Source organism: Bufo bufo, chromosome 1 (genome assembly GCF_905171765.1).
Source record: "Bufo bufo chromosome 1, aBufBuf1.1, whole genome shotgun sequence".
NCBI classification, from domain to species: Eukaryota; Metazoa; Chordata; class Amphibia; order Anura; family Bufonidae; genus Bufo; species Bufo bufo.
In genome coordinates, this window is record NC_053389.1 from 830799175 (window position 1) to 830825587 (window position 26413).

General features: G+C 47.9%; 1 protein-coding gene across 1 annotated transcript; it reads left to right on the forward strand.

Annotated features, from left to right (window-relative positions):
* Positions 1–16358: 16358 nt before the first annotated feature.
* Positions 16359–17279, forward strand: LOC120990083 (olfactory receptor 11L1-like). Its single transcript, XM_040418611.1, has one exon. It carries the CDS (start codon positions 16359–16361, stop codon positions 17277–17279), a length of 921 nt encoding a protein of 306 aa, XP_040274545.1.
* The last annotated feature ends 9134 nt before the right edge of the window (positions 17280–26413 follow it).

A 26413-nucleotide genomic window follows, 5' to 3' on the forward strand; every position in this document is an offset into this window, starting at 1 on the left:
GCTGAGGTCTCCACCGAGGAACCCATGCAGGTTGGCATGACCCGAGGGAATCTTTGCCGCAGACGTGGAGAATGCTTTTACTGTGGAGATCCTGACCATTGGATCAACCAGTGTTCTAAGAAAGTCCTCTCTGTCAAGTCTCCTAAGGCAAGGCAACCTTAAGACCAGGTACCCCCTGATTTTTCTAAATGTAAGCTTTTGGTACCCATTACGGTTTCTCTGGGGGTAGATAAATGGCTGGGTAAAGCCTTTATTGATTCTGGCTCAGCAGCCAGCTTTATTGACTCTGAGTACGCTCTAAGATTTGGTATTCCAATGTCTGCTTTACCAATTCCTTTCCATGTCATGGCTATTGATGCTACTCCTCTTATTGGTGGTACCTAGAGCTCATGTACCTCAGAGATTTCTCTAACCGTGGGTGTGTGCCACTCAGAGAGATGTTCCCTTTTTTGTCCTGGAGAACCTACCAGTTGAGGTGGTACTAGGGTTGCCTTGGCTCCGACTACATAACCCCACTATAGATTGGTCCAAGGGGGAGTTGGTGAGATGGGGGCCTAAGTGTGACTCGTGCTTGTCCGTGGTACAGGCTGGGGTCTCATTAAAGTCTGATACTTTACCCACTGTTGTTAGGGAATATTCTGATGTATTCTCATCACCAACCCCAGAGGTTCTACCCCCCCATAGACCTTATGATTGTACTATAGAGATAGTAGAGGGGACCAAGTTTCCTAAGGGGCAAATTTATAATCTTTCTAAGCCTGAACGCAATGCCATGGAAGATTATATTAAGGAGAGCCTTGGTAAAGGGCATATTAGACCTGCTGTCTCTCCTATGGGAGCAGGATTTTTATTTGTTAAGAAAAAAAGATGGTGGTCTTAGGCCATGTATCGATTACCGGAGATTAAATAAAATCACTGTCCAGAATAGATACTCCCTCCCATTGATTCCGGATTTATTTAACCAGGTTCTGGGGGCAACCTGGTTTTTCAAGAATGACCTGAAAAGGGCATACAATCTAATCCGAATCAAGGAGGAAGACGAATGGAAAACGGCGTTCAATACTCCGGCAGGACACTTTGAATATCAGGTGATGCCTTTTGGACTCAGCAATGCCCCAGCTGTGTTCCTAAACTTTATGAACGATATTCTTAGGGAGTTCTTAGGTAAATTTGTTATTGTCTATCTTGACAACATTTTGATATTCTCTCCTGACTTCGAATGCCATGTGTCTCATGTTAAACAAGTATTAGAGGTGTTGAGGGAGAATCAGCTATCCGCTAAGCAAGAGAAATGTGTCTTTGGTGTACAGGAGATTCTGTTTCTAGGGCATGTTCTGACTCCTCACGCCTTCAAGATGGATCCTGGTAAGGTACTAGCAATTAAGGAATGGGTAAGGCCTTCATCCTTAAAGGCATTACAACGGTTCTTCGGTTTCGCCAATTGCTATCGTAAATTTATTATGAATTTTTCTGTAATTGCTAAACCGTTGACCGACCTTACTAAGGAATGGGCGGATTTGGAGAATTGGTCTACTGAGGCCATTTCTTCATTTGAAAAATTAAAAAAGGCATTCAGTAGCGCTCCCATTCTGATCCAGCCTGATCAGGAGAAACCTTTTATTGTGGAGGTGGATGCGTCCGAGGACGGCGCAGGAGCAGTCCTTTCACAAGGTCCTGTTAGCCTCACTAACCTGAGACTGTGTGCCTTCTTCTCCAGGAAATTCTCTCCCATGGAGAGAAACTATGACATAGGGAATAGGGAGCTGCTGGCCATTAAATGGGCATTTGAGGAGTGGAGGCATTTTCTGTAGGGGGCAAGGCATTGTGTAACTGTTGTCACTGACCATAAAAACCTTATGTTTCTCGAGTCTGCTAAGAGGTTGAATCCCCCTTAAGCCAGATGGGCTCTGTTTTTTTACTCGTTTTGATTTTTCCATTACGTTCAGGCCGGGAAGTAAAAAAGTGAAGGCGGACGCATTATTTCGAAGCTTCCATGCTTTTCAACCTACTGAAGTACCACCTGAATCCATCCTACAAGCAAAAATCTTCATAGCAGCTCTAACCCAGGATATCTCGGCTCGCATTAGGTCTGAACAACATCTGGCACCGGTATCCACCCCAACAGATAAGTTGTTTGTTCCCGTACAATGTCGTCTCCAGCTGTTGGGTTATTGTCACGATTCTGCCTTTTGTGGACATACGGATATTAAGGGCACTAAGGATCTGGTTTCTAGTTCTTATTGGTGGCCCAATCTAACTAGGGATGTCAAGTCCTACGTGTCAGCCTGTGAGGTTTGTGCCAGGTCCAAGACACCTAGGACTCGTCCTGCTGGTAACCTACGACCCCTACCCATTCCCAGTAGACCCTGGTCCCATATCTCGATGGACTTTATAACTGACCTACCGCCGGCGGAGGGCAAGACTGTGGTTTGGGTAGTGGTCGATAGGTTTAGCAAGATGGTCCATTTCATTCCCCTGTCTAAACTCCCGAATGTCAAAACCATGGCGTCTATTTTTGTGAAATAAATTGTTTGATTGCATGGTATCCCGGAAAATATTGTTTCTGACAGGGGTGTGCAGTTTGTGTCCAAATTCTGGAGGGCCTTCTGTCAAAAATATCAAATTTCATTGTCTTTTTCCTCTGCCTACCACCCTGAGATTAATGGGCAGACTGAACGCCTTAATCAGTCTGTGGAACAATTCTTGAGGTTGTATGTTGCTGATTACCAGCAATTATGGGTAGGGATGAGCTAACCCGAACTGTATAGTTCGGGTTTGTACCGAATTTTGGGGTGTCCGTAACACACGGACCCGAACCCGAACATTTTCGTAAAAGTCTGGGTTCGGGTTCGGTGTTCGTCGCTTTCTTGGCGCTTTTTGAAAGGCTGCAAAGCAGCCAATCAACAAGCGTCATACTACTTGCCCCAAGGGGCCATCACAGCCATGCCTACTATTGGCATGGCTGTGATTGGCCAGTGCAGCATGTGACCCAGCCTCTATATAAGCTTGGGTCACGTAGCGCTGCACGTCACTCTGTTGATACAAGTGTAGGGAGAGGTTGCAGCTGCGACGTTAGGGCGAGATTAGGCAGTGATTAACTCCTCCAAAAGACTTCATTCAGTAATCGATCTACAGCTGTGGATCATTGAAGTGCTGCTATTCAATTGCTCACTGTTTTTAGGCTGCCCAGAGCGTTTTTCAGTCACTTTTTTCTGGGGTGATCGGCGGCCATTTAGTGGCTTGTGGTGCGCCAGCACAAGCTGCCACCAAGTCCATTTAACCATCAATAGTGTGGTTATTTTTTGCTATATCCTACATCAGGGGCAAGCTGTCACCAAGTCCATTTAACCATCAATAGTGTGGTTATTTTTTGGCTATATCCTACATCAGGGGCAAGCTGCCACCAAGTCCATTTAACCATCAATAGTGTGGTTATTTTTTGCTATATCCTACATCAGGGGCAAGCTGCCACCAAGTCCATTTAACCATCAAAAGTGTGGTTATTTTTTGGCTATATCCTACATCAGGGGCAAGCTGCCACCAAGTCCATTTAAACATCAATATTGTGGTTATTTAAATCTATCCCTAAAAGGGTATATTTGATTCAAGGTGCTGATAGGGTCATTCTCAATAACTTCACACACACGCTACTGCGCATATCCAAGTCTAATTCTGTCCGTAAACGTATACCTGTCACCCAATAATAGGCCTCAAATTTATATTCAGCTAAATCTGTGGCTATTGCTGTAGCTGGTGAAGTTATAGTGTGTCCGTCAAAGCACAGTTTTTGTTCTGGTTTGAAATACAATTCACAACCTAGCAATTTCCTAAATTAGTGGTTTCTGCTGTATCAGGCCTATTTTAACTCTATCCCTAAAAGGGTATATTAGATTCAAGGTGCTGATAGGGTCATTCTCAATAACTTCACACACACGCTACTGTGCATATCCAAGTCTAATTCTGTCCGTAAACGTATACCTGTCACCCAGCGCCGAAATAATAGGCCTCAAGTTTATATTCAGCTAAATCTCTGGCTATTGCTGTAGCTGGTCAAGTTATATTGTGTCCGTCAAAGCACAGTTTTTGTTCTGGTTTGAAATACAATTCCCAACCTAGCAATTTCCTAAATTAGTGGTTTCTGCTGTATAAGGCCTACTTTAAATCTATCCCTAAAAGGGTATATTAGATTCAAGGTGCTGATAGGGTCATTCTCAATAACTTCACACACACGCTACTGTGCATATCCAAGTCTAATTCTATCCATAAACGTATACCTGTCACCCAGCGCCGAAATAATAGGCCTCAAATTAATATTCAGCTAAATCTGTCATTACTGCTGTGCCTGTATTAGTGTAATACGGTACCTAAATAGATAGCCAGATAGTGTTAGGTGTCTGTAAAAAAAGGCCTGAATTTGAATTCAATACATTGGGCCAAATAATATTTTTCTTATTGTGGTGAACGGTAACAATGAGGAAAACATCTAGTAAGGGACGCGGACGCGGACATGGTCGTGGTGGTGTTAGTGGACCCTCTGGTGCTGGGAGAGGACGTGGCAGTTCTGCCACAGCCACACGTCCTAGTGAACCAACTACCTCAGGTCCCAGAATTTACGGGGATATTTGGTGGGGCCCAATGCCGTTCTAAGGATGGTAAGGCCTGAGCAGGTACAGGCATTAGTCAATTGGGTGGCCGACAGTGGATCCAGCACGTTCACATTATCTCCCACCCAGTCTTCTGCAGAAAGCGCACAGATGGCGCCTGAAAACCAAGCCCATCAGTCTGTCACATCACCCGCATGCATATCAGGGAAACTGTCTGAGCCTCAAGTTATGCAGCAGTCTCTTATGCTGTTTGAAGACTCTGCTGGCAGGGTTTCCCAAGGGCATCCACCTAGCCCTTCCCCAGCGGTAGAAGACATAGAATGCACTAACGCACAGCCACTTATGTTTCCTGATGAAGAGGACATGGGAATACCACTTCAGCACGTCTCTGATGATGACGAATCACAGGTGCCAACTGCTGCGTCTTTCTGCAGTGTGCAGACTGAACAGGAGGTCAGGGATCAAGACTGGGTGGAAGACGATGCAGGGGACGATGAGGTCCTAGACCCCACATGGAATGAAGGTCGTGCCACTGACTTTCACAGTTCGGAGGAAGAGGCAGTGGTGAGACCGAGCCAACAGCGTAGCAAAAGAGGGAGCAGTGGGCAAAATCAGAACACCCGCCGCCAAGAGACTCCGCCTGCTACTGACCGCCGCCATCTGGGACCGAGCACCCCAAAGGCAGCTTCAAGGAGTTCCCTGGCATGGCACTTCTTCAAACAATGTGCTGACGACAAGACCCGAGTGGTTTGCACGCTGTGCCATCAGAGCCTGAAGCGAGGCATTAACGTTCTGAACCTTAGCACAACCTGCATGACCAGGCACCTGCATGCAAAGCATGAACTGCAGTGGAGTAAACACCTTAAAAACAAGGAAGTCACTCAGGCTCCCCCTGCTACCTCTTCTGCTGCTGCCGCCTCGGCCTCTTCTGCTGCTGCTGCCGCCGCCTTGGCCTCTTCCTCCGCCTCTGGAGGAACGTTGGCACCTGCCGCCCAGCAAACATGGGATGTACCACCAACACCACCACCTGCGTCAACAAGCATCTCAACCCTGTCACACGGCAGCGTTCAGCTCTCCATCTCACAAACATTTGAGAGAAAGCGTAAATTCCCACATAGCCACCCTCGATCCCTGGCCCTGAATGCCAGCATTTCTAAACTACTGGCCTATGAAATGCTGTCATTTAGGCTGGTGGACACAGACAGCTTCAAACAGCTCATGTCGCTTGCTGTCCCACAGTATGTTGTTCCCAGCCGGCACTACTTCTCCAAGAGAGCCGTGCCTTCCCTGCACAACCAAGTATCCGATAAAATCAAGTGTGCACTGCGCAACGCCATCTGTGGCAAGGTCCACCTAACCACAGATACGTGGACCAGTAAGCACGGCCAGGGACGCTATATCTCCCTAACTGCACACTGGGTAAATGTAGTGGCGGCTGGGCCCCAGGCGGAGAGCTGTTTGGCGCACGTCCTTCCGCCGCTAAGGATCGCAGGGCAACATTTTTTGCCTCCTGTCTCCTCCTCCTCCTACTCAGCTTCCTCCTCCTCTTCTTCCACCTGCTCATCCAGTCAGCCACACACCTTCACCACCAACTTCAGCACAGCACGGGGTAAACGTCAGCAGGCCATTCTGAAACTCATATGTTTGGGGGACAGGCCCCACACTGCACAGGAGTTGTGGCGGGGTATAGAACTACAGACCGACGAGTGGTTGCTGCCGGTGAGCCTCAAGCCCGGCCTGGTGGTGTGCGATAATGGGCGAAATCTCGTTGCAGCTCTGGGACTAGCCGGTTTGACGCACATCCCTTGCCTGGCGCATGTGCTGAATTTGGTGGTGCAGAAGATCATTCACAACTACCCCGACATGTCAGAGCTGCTGCATAAAGTGCGGGGCGTCTGTTCGCGCTTCCGGCGTTCACACCCTGCTGCTGCACGCCTGTCTGCGCTACAGCGTAACTTCGGCCTTCCCGCTCACCGCCTCATATGCGATGTGCTCACCAGGTGGAACTACACCTTGCACATGCTGGACAGACTGTGCGAGCAGCAGCAGGCCATAGTGGAGTTTCAGCTGCAGCACGCACGGGTCAGTCGCACTGCGGAACAGCACCACTTCACCACCAATGACTGGGCCTCCATGCGAGACCTGTGTGCCCTGTTGCGCTGTTTCGAGTACTCCACCAACATGGCCAGTGGCGATGACGCCGTTATCAGCGTTACAATACCACTTCTATGTCTCCTTGAGAAAACACTTAGGGCGATGATGGAAGAGGAGGTGGCCCAGGAGGAAGAGCAGGAAGAGGGGTCATTTTTAGCACTTTCAGGCCAGTCTCTTCGAAGTGACTCAGAGGGAGGTACAAATGTGGCCAGACAGGGCCCACTACTGGAGGACGAGGAGGACGAGGATGAGAAGGAGGTGGAGGAGGATGAGGATGAAGCATGTTCACAGCGGGGTGGCACCCAAAGCAGCTCGGGCCCATCACTGGTGCGTGGCTGGGGGGAAACACAGGACGATGACGATACGCCTCCCACAGAGGACAGCTTGTCCTTACCTCTGGGCAGCCTGGCACACATGAGCGACTACATGCTTCAGTGCCTGCGCAACGACAGCAGAGTTGCCCACATTTTAACGTGTGCGGACTACTGGGTTGCCACCCTGCTGGATCCCCGGTACAAAGACAATGTGCCCACCTTACTTCCTACACAGGAGCGTGATAGGAAGATGCGCGAGTACAAGCGCACGTTGGTAGACGCGCTACTGAGAGCATTCCCAAATGTCACAGGGGAACCAGTGGAAGCCCAAGGCGAAGGCAGAGGAGGAGCAAGAGGTCGCCAACGCAGCTGTGTCACGGTCAGCTCCTCTGAGGGCAGGGTTAGCATGGCAGAGATGTGGAAAAGTTTTGTCACCACGCCACAGCTAACTGCACCACCACCTGATACGGAACGTGTTAGCAGGAGGCAACATTTCACTAACATGGTGGAACAGTACCTGTGCACACCCCTCCACGTACTGACTGATGGTTCGGCCCCATTCAACTTCTGGGTCTCCAAATTGTCCACGTGGCCAGAGCTAGCCTTTTATGCCTTGGAGGTGCTGGCCTGCCCGGCGGCCAGCGTTTTGTCTGAACGTGTATTCAGCACGGCAGGGGGCGTCATTACAGACAAACGCAGCCGCCTGTCTACAGCCAATGTGGACAAGCTGACGTTCATAAAAATGAACCAGGCATGGATCCCACAGGACCTGTCCATCCCTTGTGCAGATTAGACATTTATAACTACCTCCCCTTAACAATATATTATTGTACTCCAGGGCACTTCCTCATTCAATCCTATTTTTATTTTCATTTTACCATTATATTGCGGGGCAACCCAAAGTTGAATGAACCTCTCCTCTGTCTGGGTGCCGGGGCCTAAATGTGACAGTGGCCTGTTCCAGTGGTGGGTGACGTGAAGCCTGATTCTCTGCTATGACATGAAGACTGATTCTGTGCTGACATGAAGCCAGATTCTCTGTTACTGGACCTCTCTCCTCTGTCTGGGTGCCTGGGCCTAAATATGTGACAGTGGCCTGTTCCAGTGGTGGGTGACGTGAAGCCTGATTCTCTGCTATGACATGAAGACTGATTCTCTGCTGACATGAAGCCTGAATCTCTGTTATGGGACCTCTCTCCTCTGCCTGGGTGCCTGGGCCTAAATATGTGACAGTGGCCTGTTCCAGTGGTGGGTGACGTGAAGCCTGATTCTCTGCTATGACATGAAGACTGATTCTCTGCTGACATGAAGCCTGAATCTCTGTTATGGGACCTCTCTCCTCTGCCTGGGTCCCTGGGCCTAAATATGTGACAGTGGCCTGTTCCAGTGGTGGGTGACGTGAAGCCTGATTCTCTGCTTTGACATGCAGACTGATTCTCTGCTGACATGAAGCCAGATTCTCTGTTACGGGACCTCTCTCTTCTGCCTGGGTGCCTGGGCCTAAATATGTGACAGTGGCCTGTTCCAGTGGTGGGTGACGTGAAGCCTGATTCTCTGCTCTGACATGCACACTGATTCTCTGCTGACATGAAGCCAGATTCTCTGTTACGGGACCTCTCTCCTCTGCCTGGGTGCCTGGGCCTAAATATCTGACAATGGACTGTTCCAGTGGTGGGTGACGTAAAGCCTGATTCTCTGCTATGACATGCAGACTGATTCTCTGCTGACATGAAGCCAGATTCTCTGTTACGGGACCTCTCTCCTCTGCCTGGGTGCCTGGGCCTAAATATCTGACAATGGACTGTTACAGTGGTAGGTGACGTGAAGCCAGATTCTCTGCTATGGCATGAAGACTGATTCTCTGCTGACGTGAAGCCAGATTCTCTGCTATGGGACCTCTCTCCAATTGATATTGGTTTATTTTTATATATTTTATTTTTATTTTAATTCATTTCCCTATCCACATTTGTTTGCAGGGGATTTACCTACATTTTGCTGCCTTTTGCAGCCCTCTAGCTCTTTCCTGGGCTGTTTTACAGCCTTTTTAGTGCCGAAAAGTTCGGGTCCCCATTGACTTCAATGGGGTTCGGGACGAAGTTTGGGTCGGGTTCGGATCCCGAACCCGAACATTTCCGGGAAGTTCGGCCGAACTTCTCGAACCCGAACATCCAGGTGTTCGCTCAACTCTATTTATCAGCGCTTCTGCCTTCTTCTCAAGGAGCGCTCTGCAGCAGTGGCATACTAAGGGAGAGGCGTGGGGGGCAGGCCGCCCCGGGTATCGCTCTCAGGTGGGTGCCAGAAGCAATGAGCGCTTCCATCAATACAGATGGAAACGCTCATTGTTGGAGCACAGGGAGCTGCAGTTCTGTCACTCACTGCTCCGCGGTCCTCCCCTCCTTCAGGCCGGCGGTGCTCTGAATGGTAGAGTAGGAAAACTTTTCCCCGCTCCACCATTCAGCCTGCAGCCACAGATCGCGCTGCCAGCATGTGTGGGCGGAGCCTGCAGCTCGGGAATCTTCATAAGCTCCGCCCACACAGTGCTGCAGAGCGATCTGTGCCGGCAGAGAAGAGAGGTATGTGAGCTTCCGGAACGGGACAAGGTGAGTAGGTACTGTGTTTGCTTTTTTTTTTTGTTTTTTTTGTTTTTAAAGGGGGCACAATGGTCATTGCTAATGTGAAGGGGGCACAATGGTCATTGCTAATGTGAAGGCGGCACAATGGGCATTTTTACTTTGGAGGGTGGACAATGGTCATTGCTAATGTGAAGGCGGCACAATGGGCATTTTTACTTTGGAGGGTGGACAATGGGCATTGCTAATGTGAAGGGGACACAATGGGCATTTCTACTATGGAGGGGGCACAGTGCACAGAGGGCATTACTACTATGAAGGGGGCACAGAGGGCATTATTACTGTGAAGGGGGCACAATTGGCATTACTAACACAGAGGGCATTACTACTATTAAGTGGGCACAATGGGGATTTCTACTATGGAGGGGACACAGAGGGCATTATTACTGTGAAAGGGGACAATGGGCATTACTACTATTAAGGGGCATTATTACTGTGAAGGAGGCACAAAGAGGGCATTACAACTGTGAAGGGGCACAGATGGGGTATTACTACTGTGAAAGGGGCACAGAGAGGGCATAACTACTGTGAGAGGGGCACAATGAGGGCATAACTACTATAAAGGGGGCACAATGTTGGCACACATCTGTACAAAACAATGAGGGCAATACTACTGTGAGGGGTTACGATTTTCTTAAAGTATGGGGGGGGGGGTGCCAAAGAAAGGACCCGCCCCGGTGCCAAACAGCCTAGGCACGCCACTGCCGCTGATCAGCTGATAAACAAGCGATCACTCGTTTGTCGGCTGATTTGCATGTTTTATCAGGATGAAAGACGTACAATTATTGTCACCGTGCATATCTCACCGTGTAATCAGGAATTTGCTGCCAATAATCAACAGAACTGAATGAGGGAGCAGTGGCTGTGGTAGTGATCATTCCTCCCCATTTACTTTGCATCAGCCTGTGTAATAGGCTGATGCAAACAAGTGCTGATTAACTTTTTTGTTTTGCGGCCCCTTAAAATAGAGCAATGTGACAATGCGGCCCCGAGACCAAAAAAAGTTGTGCACCCCTGGTCTAACTGTTGTAGAAGAGGAAATTCTTCTGTGGAGTGAGTGTGTGATACTCTGGCAATTTTTTTTACATTTGGAACACCCCTTTGGCATCCATCTTACTGTAGTAGGAGAAAAATTATTTTAATATATAGTTCCCAGATAAGGGACATGTGAGATCTATACCTGAGACAAAATATTTTACCCAGTTTTAACCCAGGACATACAAGCACCAAACTGTCACGTCGTGGCCCTCAGCAACCTGTGACGGACACATGAAAAAAAGAACTGAAGAGTGTTGGCTTCTTCCTCCACCTCCGCCGCCTCTTCCACCTACACCTTCACGTCCACAGCCTCCTCAACTTCCTACTCCATTTGGACCTCCGCCTCTTGGTTCAAGATAGTTATTTTTTATTTTTACGTATTTTATGTTATTTTAAGTCATTTCCCTATCTCCATTTGTTTACAGGGCAATTGTACCTCTTACACCAACTTTGGAGCCTTTTGCAGCCATCTTAGTGCCCCAAAGTTCGGGTCCACATTGACTTCAATGGGGTTCGTAGTTCAGGTCAAGTTCGGAACCCGAACGGAACTTTAAAACAAAGTTCGGTCGAACCCCTCGAACCCGGTCATCCAGTGGTCTGCTTATCCCTACTCATTACTTATAGTATGTGGTATACTTTGTGTGGCTCTGTATTGTCTGTTACGTGGTATGCATGTATACCGTATATTGTATGTATAGTATATATAGTATATGTAGTATGTGGTATATTTTGTGGTATACATAATACGGTACATGGAACATGTGGTTCTGTATAGCCTGTCTTGACTTGTGCACAGGTCCGTTTCTTTTTTCATTGTGTTTATATTTTTTTTCCACTCTGCAATTCCTATAAGATTATGTCTCAGTTGACCTAATTCATGTATTTCAAGGAGCCCTCCCTGGAATCTCCAGATACTGATTATTCTACACATGAAGGTATAAAATGGTCCTATTTCCGAGCTTTATTTCATTATTTTACTATTCCAAGTGTGATTATTATTTTTTTTTTATTGTAAGGCCAGAATATGGTGTAATTTGCTGTATTATCTGCACGTTCTGCACATCAGAGATAAAACTGCACTGAGGTAAAGGGAATCTTTGCCTTCACCTATAACCCCTTTAGTAAGGTATGGTCCATGCTTCATGGGTTCTTCCTAGATTGCTTTCCTGGCAGTAAATGTAATATAGGATCCACATGAAACAACTGGTTTCCATGTTCACTACATCAGAAGGAGCCTCAGCTGCATCTCTGGGTGTAAATAGCCTGAAACAGGATGACACATGTAGAAGAATGATCCAGCTCTCAGGTCAATCTGCATTTCATCTCCATGAGTCCACTATAACAGGCAGCAGACTCTGTATGGTCTGTGTGACTGGATAGGACAAGGACCTTACACTGGAAACATGAGCTGAATTCATGGAGGATAAAAACACATTGAGCGGAGAGCCGACAGTCAGAGACAAGGGTAAGGCATAGTCAGAAGTCAGACAAGATGTAGGGTATGGTGTCTGGACATGGTCAGCACATCCAAACAAAATGAAGTAAATGTACCAGTGTGCAACTCCACCATGCAAAAGCAAACAAGCAAAGAAGATCCATCAAATTGTGATCAAATTGTGAGAACTAGGAGGTTATCTCATGCAGATAAGACCCTACACTGAGGGCACAACCACATGGTCAGCTTTCCTGATGCAATTTTGGAAGCCAAAAATCTGGAGTGGACCATACAAGGAGAGAAAGTATAAGGACAGATATGACTTCTCTTTTTTGAATTCACTCCTTATTTTGGCCTCCAAAATTGGATGCAGAAACCTGTGGCTTTACCCTGAAGAACTCACCTCTGCTAGTAGTGTTGAGTGCGAATATTCTAATTTCGAATTTTTATCTCGAATATCGCAACTTCAAGATTTTACGAATATTCTTAATATTGCTCTAACTTCGTCTTTTAGAATATTCGTAATATTCTAAAAGACGAAGTTAGAGCAATATTACGAATATTCTAAAAGACGAAGTTAGAGCAATATTAAGAATATTCGTAATATACACATATAGATTGTAATTTAGCTAATATACTGCTATAGTAATTTTTTTTAATAGTGTACATATTTTCCAAAACTGAAGTTCAGAAGAAAAAAAAAAGGGATTATAGCACTATATTAGCTAAATTACAATCTATATGTGTATTTTACGAAAATTCGTAATATTGCTTTAACTTCGTCTTTTAGAATATTCCGAATATTCTAAAAGACGAAGTTAGAGCAATATTACGAATATTCGTAAAATACACATATTAGCCTAGCCATAGTCAATTAGTCATAGGAACGTTGCCTTATACTATCAAAAGAAAAATCGCAATATGCGATTAATTAAATTGCATATTATTCGCGATAAATGGAATAATTACGAATATTCAATTTCGACGAAAATAACGCGAATATTCAATTGAATATTCACGAAATATAGCAAAATCGAATACGGCACCTCCCGCTGATCACTATCTGCTAGTTCCAAGCCTACAAATGAACTCAGGGTAGGTAGGATCCAGAGATTATGCTGGAAGTAAAAAACAGCCTTGTATAGATTGGGGGAGTTCAAAACCGGGACCGAGACAAAATTTGCACAAAGGACTTCAAAATATATATGTATATTCAGGGTCAGTACAGGATAAGTAATGCAATATATGTACACCATGGGTGTCAAACATGCGGCCCGCAATGAATATTTTTGCGGCCCGGCAAAGATGCAGCATCGGGAGAGAGGAGGGGCTGGAGTCCGTAACTAGGGGCGGGGCCCGGTGCAGTCACTATACTCTTACACCGGGCCCCGCCGCTCACCAAAGTATTTATAAACGTGAATCCTTATCCTGTTATTAAGTTGAACTAACGCTGCCCTCTCCCATGTTCCCATGTTCCCCTGTATCCCCACAGCACTTACTTAAGCTTCAATAGCAGGCAGAGCGGACGGCAGCAGTAACGTCACTCACTGACATCGAGCGCCTGCTCCGCCCCCTTTATGAATGAAGCAGGCGGAGCAGACGCGCGACGTCAGTGAGTGACGTTACTGGTGCCGTCCGCTCTGCCTGCTATGGAAGCTTAAGTAAGTGCTGTGGGGATACAGGGGGGATACAGGGGAACATGGGAGAGGGCAGCGTTAGTTCAACTTAATAACAGGATAAGGATTCACGTTTATAAATACTTCGGTGAGCGGCGGGGCCCGGTGTATTGGGGGACACTGTTATGAGGGGGATCTGTGGATGACATATAGCAGTGTCATCCACAGATCCCCCCCATAACAGTTCCATCCACAGATCCCCCACCTCATAACAATGCCATCCACAGATATCCCACCCCATAACAGTTCCATCCACAGATCCCCCACCTCATAACAATGCCATCCACAGATCCCCCATAACAGCACCATCCACAGATCCCCCACCCCATAACAATGCCATCCTCAGATCCCCCCACCCCATAACAATGCCATCCACAGATATCCCACCCCATAGCAGTACCATCCACAGATCCCCATAACAGTGCCATCCACAAATCCCCATAACAGTGCCATCCACAGATCCCCCATAACAGCACCATCCACAGATCCCCATAACAGTGCCATCCACAGATCCCCATAACAGTGCCATCCACAGATCCCCCATAACAGCGCCATCCACAGATCCCCCATAACAGTGCCATCCACAGATCCCCCATAACAGTGCCATCCACAGATCCCCCATAACAGTGCCATACACAGGTCCCACATGACAGTGCGTCATCCACAGATCCCCCATAATAGTGTCATGCACAGACCACCATTAATTCAAAGGCCACCAAAAGCACAACTTTTGGTTAAAAATATTTTTTTCTTATTTTCCTCCTCAAAAACCTAGGTGCGTCTTATAGTGAAGTTTAATATTTGTATATATATATATAGGTCTCACTTGTGTTATTGGGCAACGGGATGTTGGGGGTCAGCAGTCATGAAACAACAATGTTGTTCTATGAAAATGTACGATTTTTTTATTTTTTTTTTGATGCGGCCCACATAAACTTAAATTTTGTTTTTTTGGCCCATGTTAGCCTTTGAGTTTGACATGCTTGATGTCCACAGTGATTTCACCAGCAGAATAGTGAGTGCAGCTCCTGGGTATAATACAGGATGTAACTCTGGATCAGTACAGGATAAGTAATGTAATGTATGTACACAGTGACTGCACCAGCAGAATAGTGAGTGCAGCTCTGGAGTATAATATAGGATGTAACTCAGGATCAGTACAGGATAAGTAATGTATGTACACAGTGACTGCACCATCAGAATAGTGAGTGCAGCTCTGGAGTATAATACAGGATGTAACTCAGGAGCAGAACAGGATAAGTAATGTATGTACACAGTGACTGCACCGGCAGAATAGTGAGTGCAGCTCTGGAGGATAATACAGGATGTAACTCAGGATCAGTACAGGATAAGTAATGTATGTACACAGTGACTGCACCGGCAGAATAGTGAGTGCAGCTCTGGAGTATAATACAGGATGTAACTCAGGATCAGTACAGGATAAGTAATGTATGTACACAGTGACTGCACCGGCAGAATAGTGAGTGCAGCTCTGGAGGATAATACAGGATGTAACTCAGGATCAGTACAGGATAAGTAATGTATGTACACAGTGACTGCAGCGGCAGAATAGTGAGTGCAGCTCTGGAGTATAATACAGGATGTAACTCAGGAGCAGTACAGGATAAGTAATGTATGTACACAGTGACTGCACCGGCAGAATAGTGAGTGCAGCTCTGGAGTATAATACAGGATGTAACTCAGGATCAGTACAGGATAAGTAATGTACCGTGCTTCTCTGAAAATAAGACAGGGTCTTATATATATTTTTTCTCTGAAAAAAGGGTTAGGGCTTATTATCGGGGTAGGGCTTATTTTGGCTCATCTACAGGTCTATCTCTTCTGTCCTGAGATTTTAGTCCACTTTCTGCTCCACTCCTTTACTTCATTAGGATTGTGACTAGGGATGAACAAACCGGAACTGCAAAGTTCGGGTTCGTACCGAACTTTGTGAGTTCGGGGACCCGAACCCGGACATTTTTAGTGAAGTCTGGGTTCTGGTTCAAGGTTCAGGTGTTTTTTTTAATTACTTTATTATTTTCTGTTATAATATGGTTATATCAGAAAATAATGGCATTCTTAATACGGGATGCAAAAGGGAAACCTTTAGAAGCATTCCGTTTTGCATTCCATCATAATAGAAGTCTATGGGCAGCAAATACGGATCCGTCCTGGTTTCCGTTATCCAGAACAGGACTCTATTATGACGGAATGCAAAATGGATTACCTCTAAATGTTTCCCTTTTGCATTCTGTCTTAAGAATACCATTATTTTCCAATATGTTATAACAAAAATAATAAAGTGAAGTTCGGATCCCTATTCCCTTTAATGGGGTTCGGGGTCAAGTTTGGGTCCCAAACCCGAACTTTGACCTGAAGTTTGGCTGAACCCGGCGAACCTGAACTTCCACGGGTTTGTTTTTCCCTAATTGTGACATTTTTTGCAACTTCTTAGTAAGACACACCGTCACAGGGGTAATATTCATTGTTTCCTTTGTCTTCTCCAGATGGTCTTGACAAATAACATCACCTCTGTTAGCCTTCTGGGAATTCCTAATCTTCAAAACTTCACATTTCTGTTCTTCTCTTTACTAGTTTTTATATACTGTGCAACCATTTCTGGAAACCTTCTCATCTTGTTCTTGTATTTAGTGAGTAAATCCCTTCGATCACCCATGTACTTCTTCATTACACAGCTTTCACTCTGTGACCTCCTGCTCTCTACAGATATTGTCCCCATGCTTCTTCATACCATTCTGTATGGAGGGATCACTATGACTCTTACCAGCTGCATCATCCAGTTTGTTTTCTTAGTCATCTCAGGGTCCTCGGAATGTCTTTTTCTGTCAGTGATGTCCTATGATCGGTATCTGGCCATCTGTAACCCCCTTCGTTATAACTCCATCATGAATAATACGTTTTGTGTGACATCAGTAGATATAATTTGGTCGGTTGGCTTTATAGTGACATTGTATTATGTAATTTCAATAAATAGTTTGTATTTCTGTGGACCACACGTTATTGACCATTTCTACTGCGATATTGAACCTATCCTGCAGCTCTCTTGCTCTGATACATCCATAATTCACATCCGACTTCTTATACTGAGTTTTTTCTATGCAATGTTACCATTTATAATCATTGTGATGTCCTATGTTTACATTGTCATCGCCATCCTGAAGATTCAATCCAATACCGGAAGACATAAAGCCTTCTCCACTTGTAGCTCCCACCTCATTGTGGTTTCCTTATTTTATGGGACAATAATCATTGTTTATATGTTTCCTACAAAAGGACAATCTCTGCTCCTGAGTAAGGTCTTGTCTCTGATGTATACGGTCCTGGCCCCTCTGCTCAATCCTATCATATACACCCTGAGGAACAAAGACTTCAAAGAAGCTTTTCAGAAAAGGTTAAGTATGTTATAAAAGAGTCCATTCACAGTATGTTTTCAGTGTAAGTTGGGGGGTATACCCCTTGGGTGGGGGTATCTCCAAACATATACTTTATCTTTGTCGAATGCCTCCAACATATGCCACCAGAGGGCCACACATGACTCATAGGCTCCCATGCTGAATAAAACAAATTATACTGATATATACTGGTCCTACATAGACCAAACAGACACTTTTACCTACTTTGGGTAAATAAGGGACAATGTACATTTTTACAAACTGTATAATAATATTGATAATCTTTACATAGTGGCAACAATGAAATAAAACAGACATTACAATAAGAAATGAATGTTAATGAACTGCTCTCAGGATAAGCCATCAATTTCTTTTTCCTAAGAAGTGGTAATAAAACCTCACTACATCCTACGGCAGATAGTAAGAGAGTCTCTCTGTTGATAATTTGTGTGAGAGCTTTAATAGTTTGGGCTGTCCTGAGGAGGAGTTTGGGGAGGAGGTTGGTGACCCCATGCATACCTGTGTTGATGGTGGTGGTAATAGTGGCACCCATAGTCACAGCAATGACGGTTGGGTTCAGAGACAGTGGCAGTCTGTGAAAACACAGAGCAGGGGAAAGTGTCTAAAGAAGCCACCCACCATCTCACAGTCTGATAAAAGCTGAAGGGAGAGTGAGGACTTTGATGACGATTGCGTGCTAGCAGGGACGGATTAAGAGCATCACGGGCCTGGTGCTGAGGATTTTGCTGGGCCTTTTTATGGAACTGCACTCAGTGTCTTAATTACATATATATTTTATCGATACCATTAAAGTATTTTGTTCCTGCAACTACCCCTTCATTTGGCGTCTATCTTGGCAACATGGAGGGGGACCACGGGAGGGGGACCCTGAGGGTGGGGGCACCCTCAGGGCACTATAGTGTCAGGAAAACCGCTTTGTTTTCCTGACACTATAGTGATCATTTAACATGACTATGAAGATTACAAATTGTTTTCTAGCTGCTGTGGACTGTGGACAACAGCAGCTAGAAACAGTAATTTTCATAGAGCTGTGTTATGATTTATGGACACAGCACTCAGCATGCTTAGCCAGTCAGATAGAAGGCTGGCTAAGCATGCTGAGAGCTGTGTCTAAATAACATATGTAAGAGAATGTCTGGAGTGGTAGTGGATGGAAGGTATGTACCACCGGGGGTCGTGGCCCTGGTGGAGTAAGAGCAGGGTGGACGGGTTTCAGTTGTTGGTGTCAGTCTACACTGATCCTGGCAGGTTGGTTATCTCTGGCCTTAGTTGGGTAGGGAAGGAGTTAATCCTTCACTATGCTTGCTGGGTGTGGTCTGCCTGCTACACCCCGGGCTGTGGATATAGGTTTGAGGCTCACTGACTGTGGTGCTGCTGATGAAGTGTGGTCTCCTATCTCACTGCAGGAAGCTGTATGGGAGGCTGATCGCTCGGTCGGGCTGAGCGCTGTAGTCCGCTCGTCTAACAAGAACTGCCCAATTGCTGCAGGCTCAGCGAAGGACCAAAAGAAGGGATCCTGTGGCCGGAGCCAATCCCTTGTCCAGGCCGACACGTGGCCTGTCTAACTTGCACGAACTTGGACAAACCCGCCCCATGACAAGGTGTAGTACTGACCACTGATGTGAGAGACTTTGTGAACAGGCACCAAGACGCCTGCAGCGTTTCGGGATCCGTTGTGGGAGGTGGGGTTTATGGACATTGCTGTTGTGTAAATTGCACAATTTTGATGTGATGCACTGAAGTGAATAAAAGAGCACGGTTTGGACACAAAGCCTGTCTCCTGAGCCTCTATACTGCCACCGCTACCATCTGCCTACCAGAGCAAACCCCCACAATTGGTGGAGGATGCGGGCAAACGGCAGTGAGGCTGAAAATTGTGCTGTTTGGACTGTATGTCATATATTAAGCCGGCAAGCTTTGTGGCTCCAGATAAGATGGAGGAGGCCATTAGACACTTGGTGCAAAGTAATGAGGAGGCTACTCGGAGACATGAGGAAGCCCTGAGAGACCAGCGGCAGTTGAATAGTCTACTGGCCCAGCAACTGGCGACTATGCAGGAGTCCATGCGTGTGTTACAACAACAAGCCGTCCCGGGGGGAACCGCAATCCCGGGATAAGGTGCGCTCAGCGTTAAGGAAGATGGGCCCCGAGGATGATATCGAGGCGTTCCTGATGGTCTTCGAACGCACTGCGGAACAGGAAAGGTTACCGGCAGAACAGTGGGCCGAAGTAGTGGCGCCATTTTTAGTGGGTGACGCACAAAAGGCCTACTTCGACCTCAGTCAGGAGGAAGCCAAGAGCTATGAGAGACTGAAGGGGGAGGTGTTGGCTCGTCTTGGGGTTAATACCTATGTGCGTGCACATCGAGTCTACCAGTGGGCTTTCTCAGAGTCCAAGACTGCTCGGTCCCAGGCCTATGACCTGTTACACCTCGTAAAAAAATGGCTGCAGCCTGAGACATTGAGCCCCTCGCAGATGGTGGAACGTGTGGTGGTGGATCGTTTGGTGCGTACCCTCCCAAGAGCAATACAGCGCTGGGTGGGACAAGGTGATCCAGGCACCCTGGATCAAGTTGTTGGCCTAGTCGAGAGATACATGGCAACCCAGGACTTGGTCCGAGAGTCCGCCTTCCTGCAAAAGCCGCGTTCACTCTCCCTGCCACAAGGGGGACCTGAGAAGGGGGCTCAACGGCTTAAGGGGGGGGAGGTGATTTCCACTCCTGGGAGGCCAAACCTGGGGAGACGAGAGGCCCCGGGGATTAGATGTTGGCACTGTCAGGGCCTGGGACACATTGCTGCCAACTGCCCGAGGGCGGAAGAGCCCATGGACTGCGGGTTCGCACGAAGGTCCTCCTTTTTCGGCCAGCCGGTGTATGTTGCTGCTTCGCTGCTATCCACTGATACACCCCCGTTGTGTGCCATCTCTATTAATGGACACCCAGTTAAGGCATTGCTAGACTCGGGGAGCTTAGTGACCCTCGTGCACGAGTCCCTGGTGGCCAGTCGCGGCTCAGGCAAGCAAACCATCAGGATTGTGTGCATTCATGGGGACCAGCGAGAATATCCTACAACCTGTGTGACCTTGTCTACCCTCGGAAGGGAGATACAGCAGGTGGTTGGGGTGGGGCGACAAATCCCTTACGCTGCCATCCTAGGTAGGGATTGTCCCCTGTTCTGGTCTCTCTGGGAGGGACGGGGTGCAGAGCCGGTGCCCGTTGATCCTGAAGAGGAGCTACCAGCTGTAGGGGTCACCAATAAGGAGGAAGAGTGTCAACCCGATAGCTTGTACCTAGAGGGGTTGGCTGGTGAGCCGGTGGCAGCCCCATCTGTTCCAGAACTAGAAGTATCCCGAGACACATTCGGGACCGCCCAGCTCCAGGATCCTACATTGTCACGGGCCAGAGAAGGGGTGACAGTCATCAATGGAGTGGCTCAGCACCCGGGAGCCGACTCGGAATTTCCCCACCTGGCCTGTAACCAGGACCTACTGTACCGGGTCGACAAAGTCCGGCAAGAGGTAATAGAACAGTTGGTGGTACCCCAGCCATACCGCCGCATGGTATTAGACCTAGCGCATACACATGTGTTAGGAGGACATCTGGGGGTCCAGAAAACTCAGGAACGTATACTGCAGCGTTTCTATTGGCCGGGGATATATGAGGAAGTCAGGAGGTTTTGCCAGTCCTGTCCAGAGTGTCAGAGGACCAGCCCCCAGCCTCATTATCGTAGTCCCCTGGTGCCCATGCCCATTATTGAAGTACCTTGCGAAAGGGTTGCAATGGACCTGGTAGGCCCCATTAACAAGTCAGCCAGAGGCCACCAACATATCCTGGTCATAGTAGACTACGCTACTCGCTACCCTGAGGCGATACCCCTGCGCCACACGTCAGCCAAGCTGATAGCCAAGGAGCTGATGGGTATGTTCTCCCGGGTGGGGATCCCAAAGGAGATATTGACGGACCAAGGGACCCCTTTCATGTCCAAAGTGATGAGGGAGCTCTGCAAAATATTAAATATTAAGCACTTGCGTACTTCCGTCTATCACCCCCAAACTGACGGACTAGTGGAACGCTTTAATAAGACCCTAAAGTCAATGCTCAAGAGAGCGGTGGCAAAAGATGGAAAGGACTGGGACCTCTTGCTGCCCTATGTGTTATTTGCGGTGCGAGAAGTGCCCCAGGCGTCCACGGGGTTCTCACCGTTTGAGCTGTTATATGGTAGGCATCCCCGAGGGCTGTTGGATATCGCTAAAGAGGCATGGGAGCAACAGCCTACCCCTCACAAAAGGATAGTCGAGCACATCGAGAAGATGCAGGACCGGATAGGAACAGTTCTGCCCATAGTCCGTGAACATATGGAAGCGGCACAGCTGGCCCAGAGCCGCGTGTACAACCGGGCCGCCCAGGTAAGGACGTTTAACCCGGGCGACCGAGTGTTAGTACTAGTGCCTGGCCAGGTGGCAAATTCCTGGCCAGGTGGCAAGGGCCATATGAGATAAGAGAGAAGTTAGGCCCCGTGAATTACAGGGTATACCAGCCAGGAAGGCGGAAGCCCGAGCAGGTGTACCACGTTAATTTACTGAAAGCCTGGAAAGATAGAGAAAGTCTCCTTGGGGATGACCCGCGCTTTGTCTTGGCTGCAGAGAACGTCCCCGGCCCTACAGTGGTACCAGAGGATACCCCTGCAGTAAAGATAGGTAGCGGTTTGTCGACTAAGCAGACTCAAGAAGTGAAGGCGTTCATTAGCAGGAATAAAGACGTGTTCTCTGACCTTCCGGGACGTACCAATCTCGTCCAACATGACATTGTCACCGAGCCCCAGGAAAAGGTCCGTTTACGACCGTACCGGGTACCGGAGGCTCGGCGACAAGCCATTTCTCACAAAAGGGTACTGGCAGGTACCTTTAACAGAGACAGCAAAAGAGAAGACCGCCTTTGTCACGCCGGAGGGGCTGTTCCATTATAGAGTGTTGCCCTTCGGGTTGCACGGTGCTCCAGCCACGTTTCAACGGCTGATGGATATCGTCCTCAGACCACATCTCCGGTATGCCTCAGCATATTTAGATGATATAATCATATTTAGCCAGGACTGGGAAAGTCACTTGTCGAAGGTTAATGCAGTGATAGACTCGCTCATGAAGGCAGGATTGACCGCCAACCCAAAAAAGTGCTCAGTGGGCCTGGAGGAAGCGAGGTATTTGGGTTATGTCATTGGACGCGGAGTCGTTAAGCCCCAAATAAATAAGATCGAGGCGATCCGAAATTGGCCTACACCCCTTACGACCAGGCAACTGCGGTCATTTTTAGGGATGGTAGGGTATTATATGCGGTTCATCCCACATTTCGCCACTATAGCTGCCCCGTTGACAGGACTCCTGAAAGGTAGGAAGTCGGTAATGGTTCGCTGGGATGAGCAGGCGGAAGAGGCGTTCTCCCGTTTGAAGTCGGCCCTATGCGGGTCCCCAGTTCTGGTGACGCCCGACTTCGGACGGGAGTTTATAGTCCAGACGGACGCCTCTGGAGTAGGCCTCGGGGCGGTACTCTCCCAGGAAATCAATGGTGAAGAACACCCCGTTGGTTTCCTGAGCCGCAAGCTCATCCCAGCGGAAACCCGGTACAGCGTGGTAGAAAGAGAATGCCTCGCCATCAAGTGGGCACTTGAATCTCTCATGTATTACCTGTTGGGGAGAAGGTTCCGTCTGGTGACTGACCACTCCCCTCTCCGGTGGATGAGCCAGGCTAAGGAGGGGAGCGCTCGGGTCACCAGATGGTTCTTATCCCTCCAGAATTTTAAATTCAGGGTTGAGCACAGGGCAGGTCGTCTGCAAGGGAACGCTGATGCCCTGTCCCGGGTACACTGCTATATGTGTGTTCACCCCGGTAGGATTGAACAGGGTCGTCAAGCCTTCAGGGGTGAACAAAGAGGGGGGATATGTAAGAGAATGTCTGGAGTGGTAGTGGATGGAAGGTATGTACCACCGGGGGTCGTGGCCCTGGTGGAGTAAGAGCAGGGTGGACGGGTTTCAGTTGTTGGTGTCAGTCTACACTGATCCTGGCAGGTTGGTTATCTCTGGCCTTAGTTGGGTAGGGAAGGAGTTAATCCTTCACTATGCTTGCTGGGTGTGGTCTGCCTGCTACACCCAGGGCTGTGGATATAGGTTTGAGGCTCACTGACTGTGGTGCTGCTGATGAAGTGTGGTTTCCTGTCTCACTGGAGGAAGCTGTATGGGAGGCTGATCGCTCGGTCGGGCTGAGCGCTGTAGTCCGCTCGTCTAACAAGAACTGCCCAATTGCTGCAGGCTCAGCGAAGGACCAAAAGAAGGGATCCTGTGGCCGGAGCCAATCCCTTGTCCAGGCCGACACGTGGCCTGTCTAACTTGCACGAACTTGGACAAACCCGCCCCATGACAAGGTGTAGTACTGACCACTGATGTGAGAGACTGTGTGAACAGGCACCAAGACGCCTGCAGCGTTTGGGGATCCGTTGTGGGAGGTGGGGTTTATGGACATTGCTGTTGTGTGAATTGCACAGTTTTGATGTGATGCACTGAAGTGAATAAAAGAGCACGGTTTGGACACAAAGCCTGTCTCCTGAGCCTCTATACTGCCACCGCTACCATCTGCCTACCAGAGCAAACCCCCACACATAACACATTAAAGGGATTCTGTCACCAGGTTTCACCCCTGTCAGCTAAAAATATGCTGATGTTCAGGGCGTCTTCACAATTCCTAATGTGGGCTTATAAATGTCATCTGTGGGCTTATTTAGCTAAAAAACAGCTTTTACTAACCTGTTAGTCAAACAAATTAGGTGCCCAAGGGGATGTTAATGGATGCAAGGTGCCGGCCGCACCCACCGCCGTTCGTGCCCAGCGCCGCCTTTCCGGACTTCTGCACCGCCTCTTAATCCTATGTGCCTCCCTCCCCCCTCCTCCTGCTGTAAGATCTCGCGCACACAGGGGTTGAGCGTAGTGCCGGCGCATGCACATTTCGCTGTAAGAAGCCAAATGGAGAAGTCCGCACGGGCGCATCACGGGCGCATCAGGCAGAGCCCTGTGCGCAAGCGCGAGATCTTACAGCAGAAGGAGGGGGGAGGGAGGGAGGGAGAGCGAGAGGCACAGAGGATTAGGAGGCGGTGCAGAAGTCCGGAAAGGCGGCGCTGGGTACGAACGGCGGTGGGTGCGGCCGGCACCTTGCACCCATTAACATCCCCTTGGGCACCTTATTTGTTTGACTGACAGGTTAGTAAAAGCTGTTTTTTAGCTAAATAAGCCCACAGATGACATTTATAAGCCCACATTAGGAATCGTGAAGACGCCCTGAACATCAGCATATTTTTAGCTGACAGGGGTCAAACCTGGTGACAGAATCCCTTTAAAGAAATTACTGTTTCTAGCTGTTGTGGACTGTGGACTGTGGACTGTGGACTAGCAGCTAGAAACAGTAATTTCTTTATGTGTTATGTTATTTAGACTGAGATCTCAGCATGCTTAGCCAGTCAGTAATTTCCATAGTGCTGTTATGATTTATGGACACAGCTCTCAGCATGCTTAGCCAGACTTCTATCTGGCTGTGCTTCTTGAGAGTCACAGTCCACAGGCTCAGAAACAGCTAAGCATGCTGACAGCTGTGTCCATAAATCATAACAGCACTATGATTGCCCTCCCTTCTAACTGGATGAGTTTATCTGATACCTGCCCTGCTCCAGAAGTTCCTGCTGTCTCGCGGGCTGGTGTGACTGAGCGCTGTGGGCCGTGTGATGGTCAAAACTGCTGAGCAGGTTGTACACAGCGCAGCGTGCAGGAGGGATAACCGCGGGCGCACTGAGGTCATATCCGGTAGGCCGGCATTACAGGAACCGCACCAGCTGCTCTGACGTCCTGCCGCCGGATATCCTGTGACGTATATCCGGCGGCAGGACGTCAGAGCAGCTGGTGCTGTTCCTGTTATGCCGCGGCCCGCCGGATATGACCTCAGTAGTGATGGGAAGTTCGGATCTTTCAGATGAATCGGTTCGTGAATCAGATCTTCGGTTCACTTGCTGAGTCACTGACTGCTGAGCTGACTCGCAAGTGAACCGAAGACTCTAGGTGCCGGTGCGCATGCGCAGATGCTATCCATTCGATTCACTTGCTGCTGCTGACTCAGTCGGCTCTTCAGCTCTCTATGAGTGAGTCAGGATCAGGAAGAGTGATTGATTATAGTGATAGTGAAGGGAAGCTGAGGCTGACGCCGGACAGGAGTGTTAAAGATGTGTGAATTTTATTCTATATTCTGTATATCTAGGACTGTAATGAGTTAAACTTTTTCTTCTCCAAGTGCCTCCCCCCCACCCTTCTCTTTGTTTCAAGGCTGGAGAGGAGAGAGAGGGGGGCAAAGTGCTGTGCTGTAAGAAGTGTCTGATTTCTCATCTTTATACAGGTGTCCCATAGAGTGTGGTGGAGATGCGTAAGCCAATCATATGGCTTGATGATATATATTATTCACTGCCTATAGAGAAGCACCTCTTTGAAGTGTCACATATGACGTATGCAGTATTATTGTTAGATTGTCCGCCATTACAAAATGGCGATGGTAACGAGATGTTTACATTAGCTCTATTTTCATATAGTACAAAACTACTGGTTGCCTTCTCTTGACATGTGTATATTGAGCATTGACATTAAAATATAGCTTTTATTACTCACTTGTTAAAATTTGAGTGTACTATCTAACCTACTATTAAAACTATCTAATAGAGCCTCTGATGTACTGTGTTATTTACTAACTGTGCTATTATAATAGTGGTCTGGTAGCGGCGCGCTTGCTCCAGTCACCACTTAGTTATTTAGAGCGGAGTCTACATTTATCACAGACAGAGGTCTATACAGTCTAAAACCTCATACACTGCCCCCCGACATGTTTCGCCATGTTCATGGTGTCTTCAGGGGCACGGGCAGTCCACGTAGACTGCCCGTGCCCCTGAAGACGCCATGAACATGGCGAAACATGTCGGGGGGCAGTGTATGAGGTTTTAGACTGTATAGACCTCTGTCTGTGATAAATGTAGACTCCGCTCTAAATAACTAAGTGGTGACTGGAGCAAGCGCGCCGCTACCAGGCCACTATTATAATAGCACAGTTAGTAAAT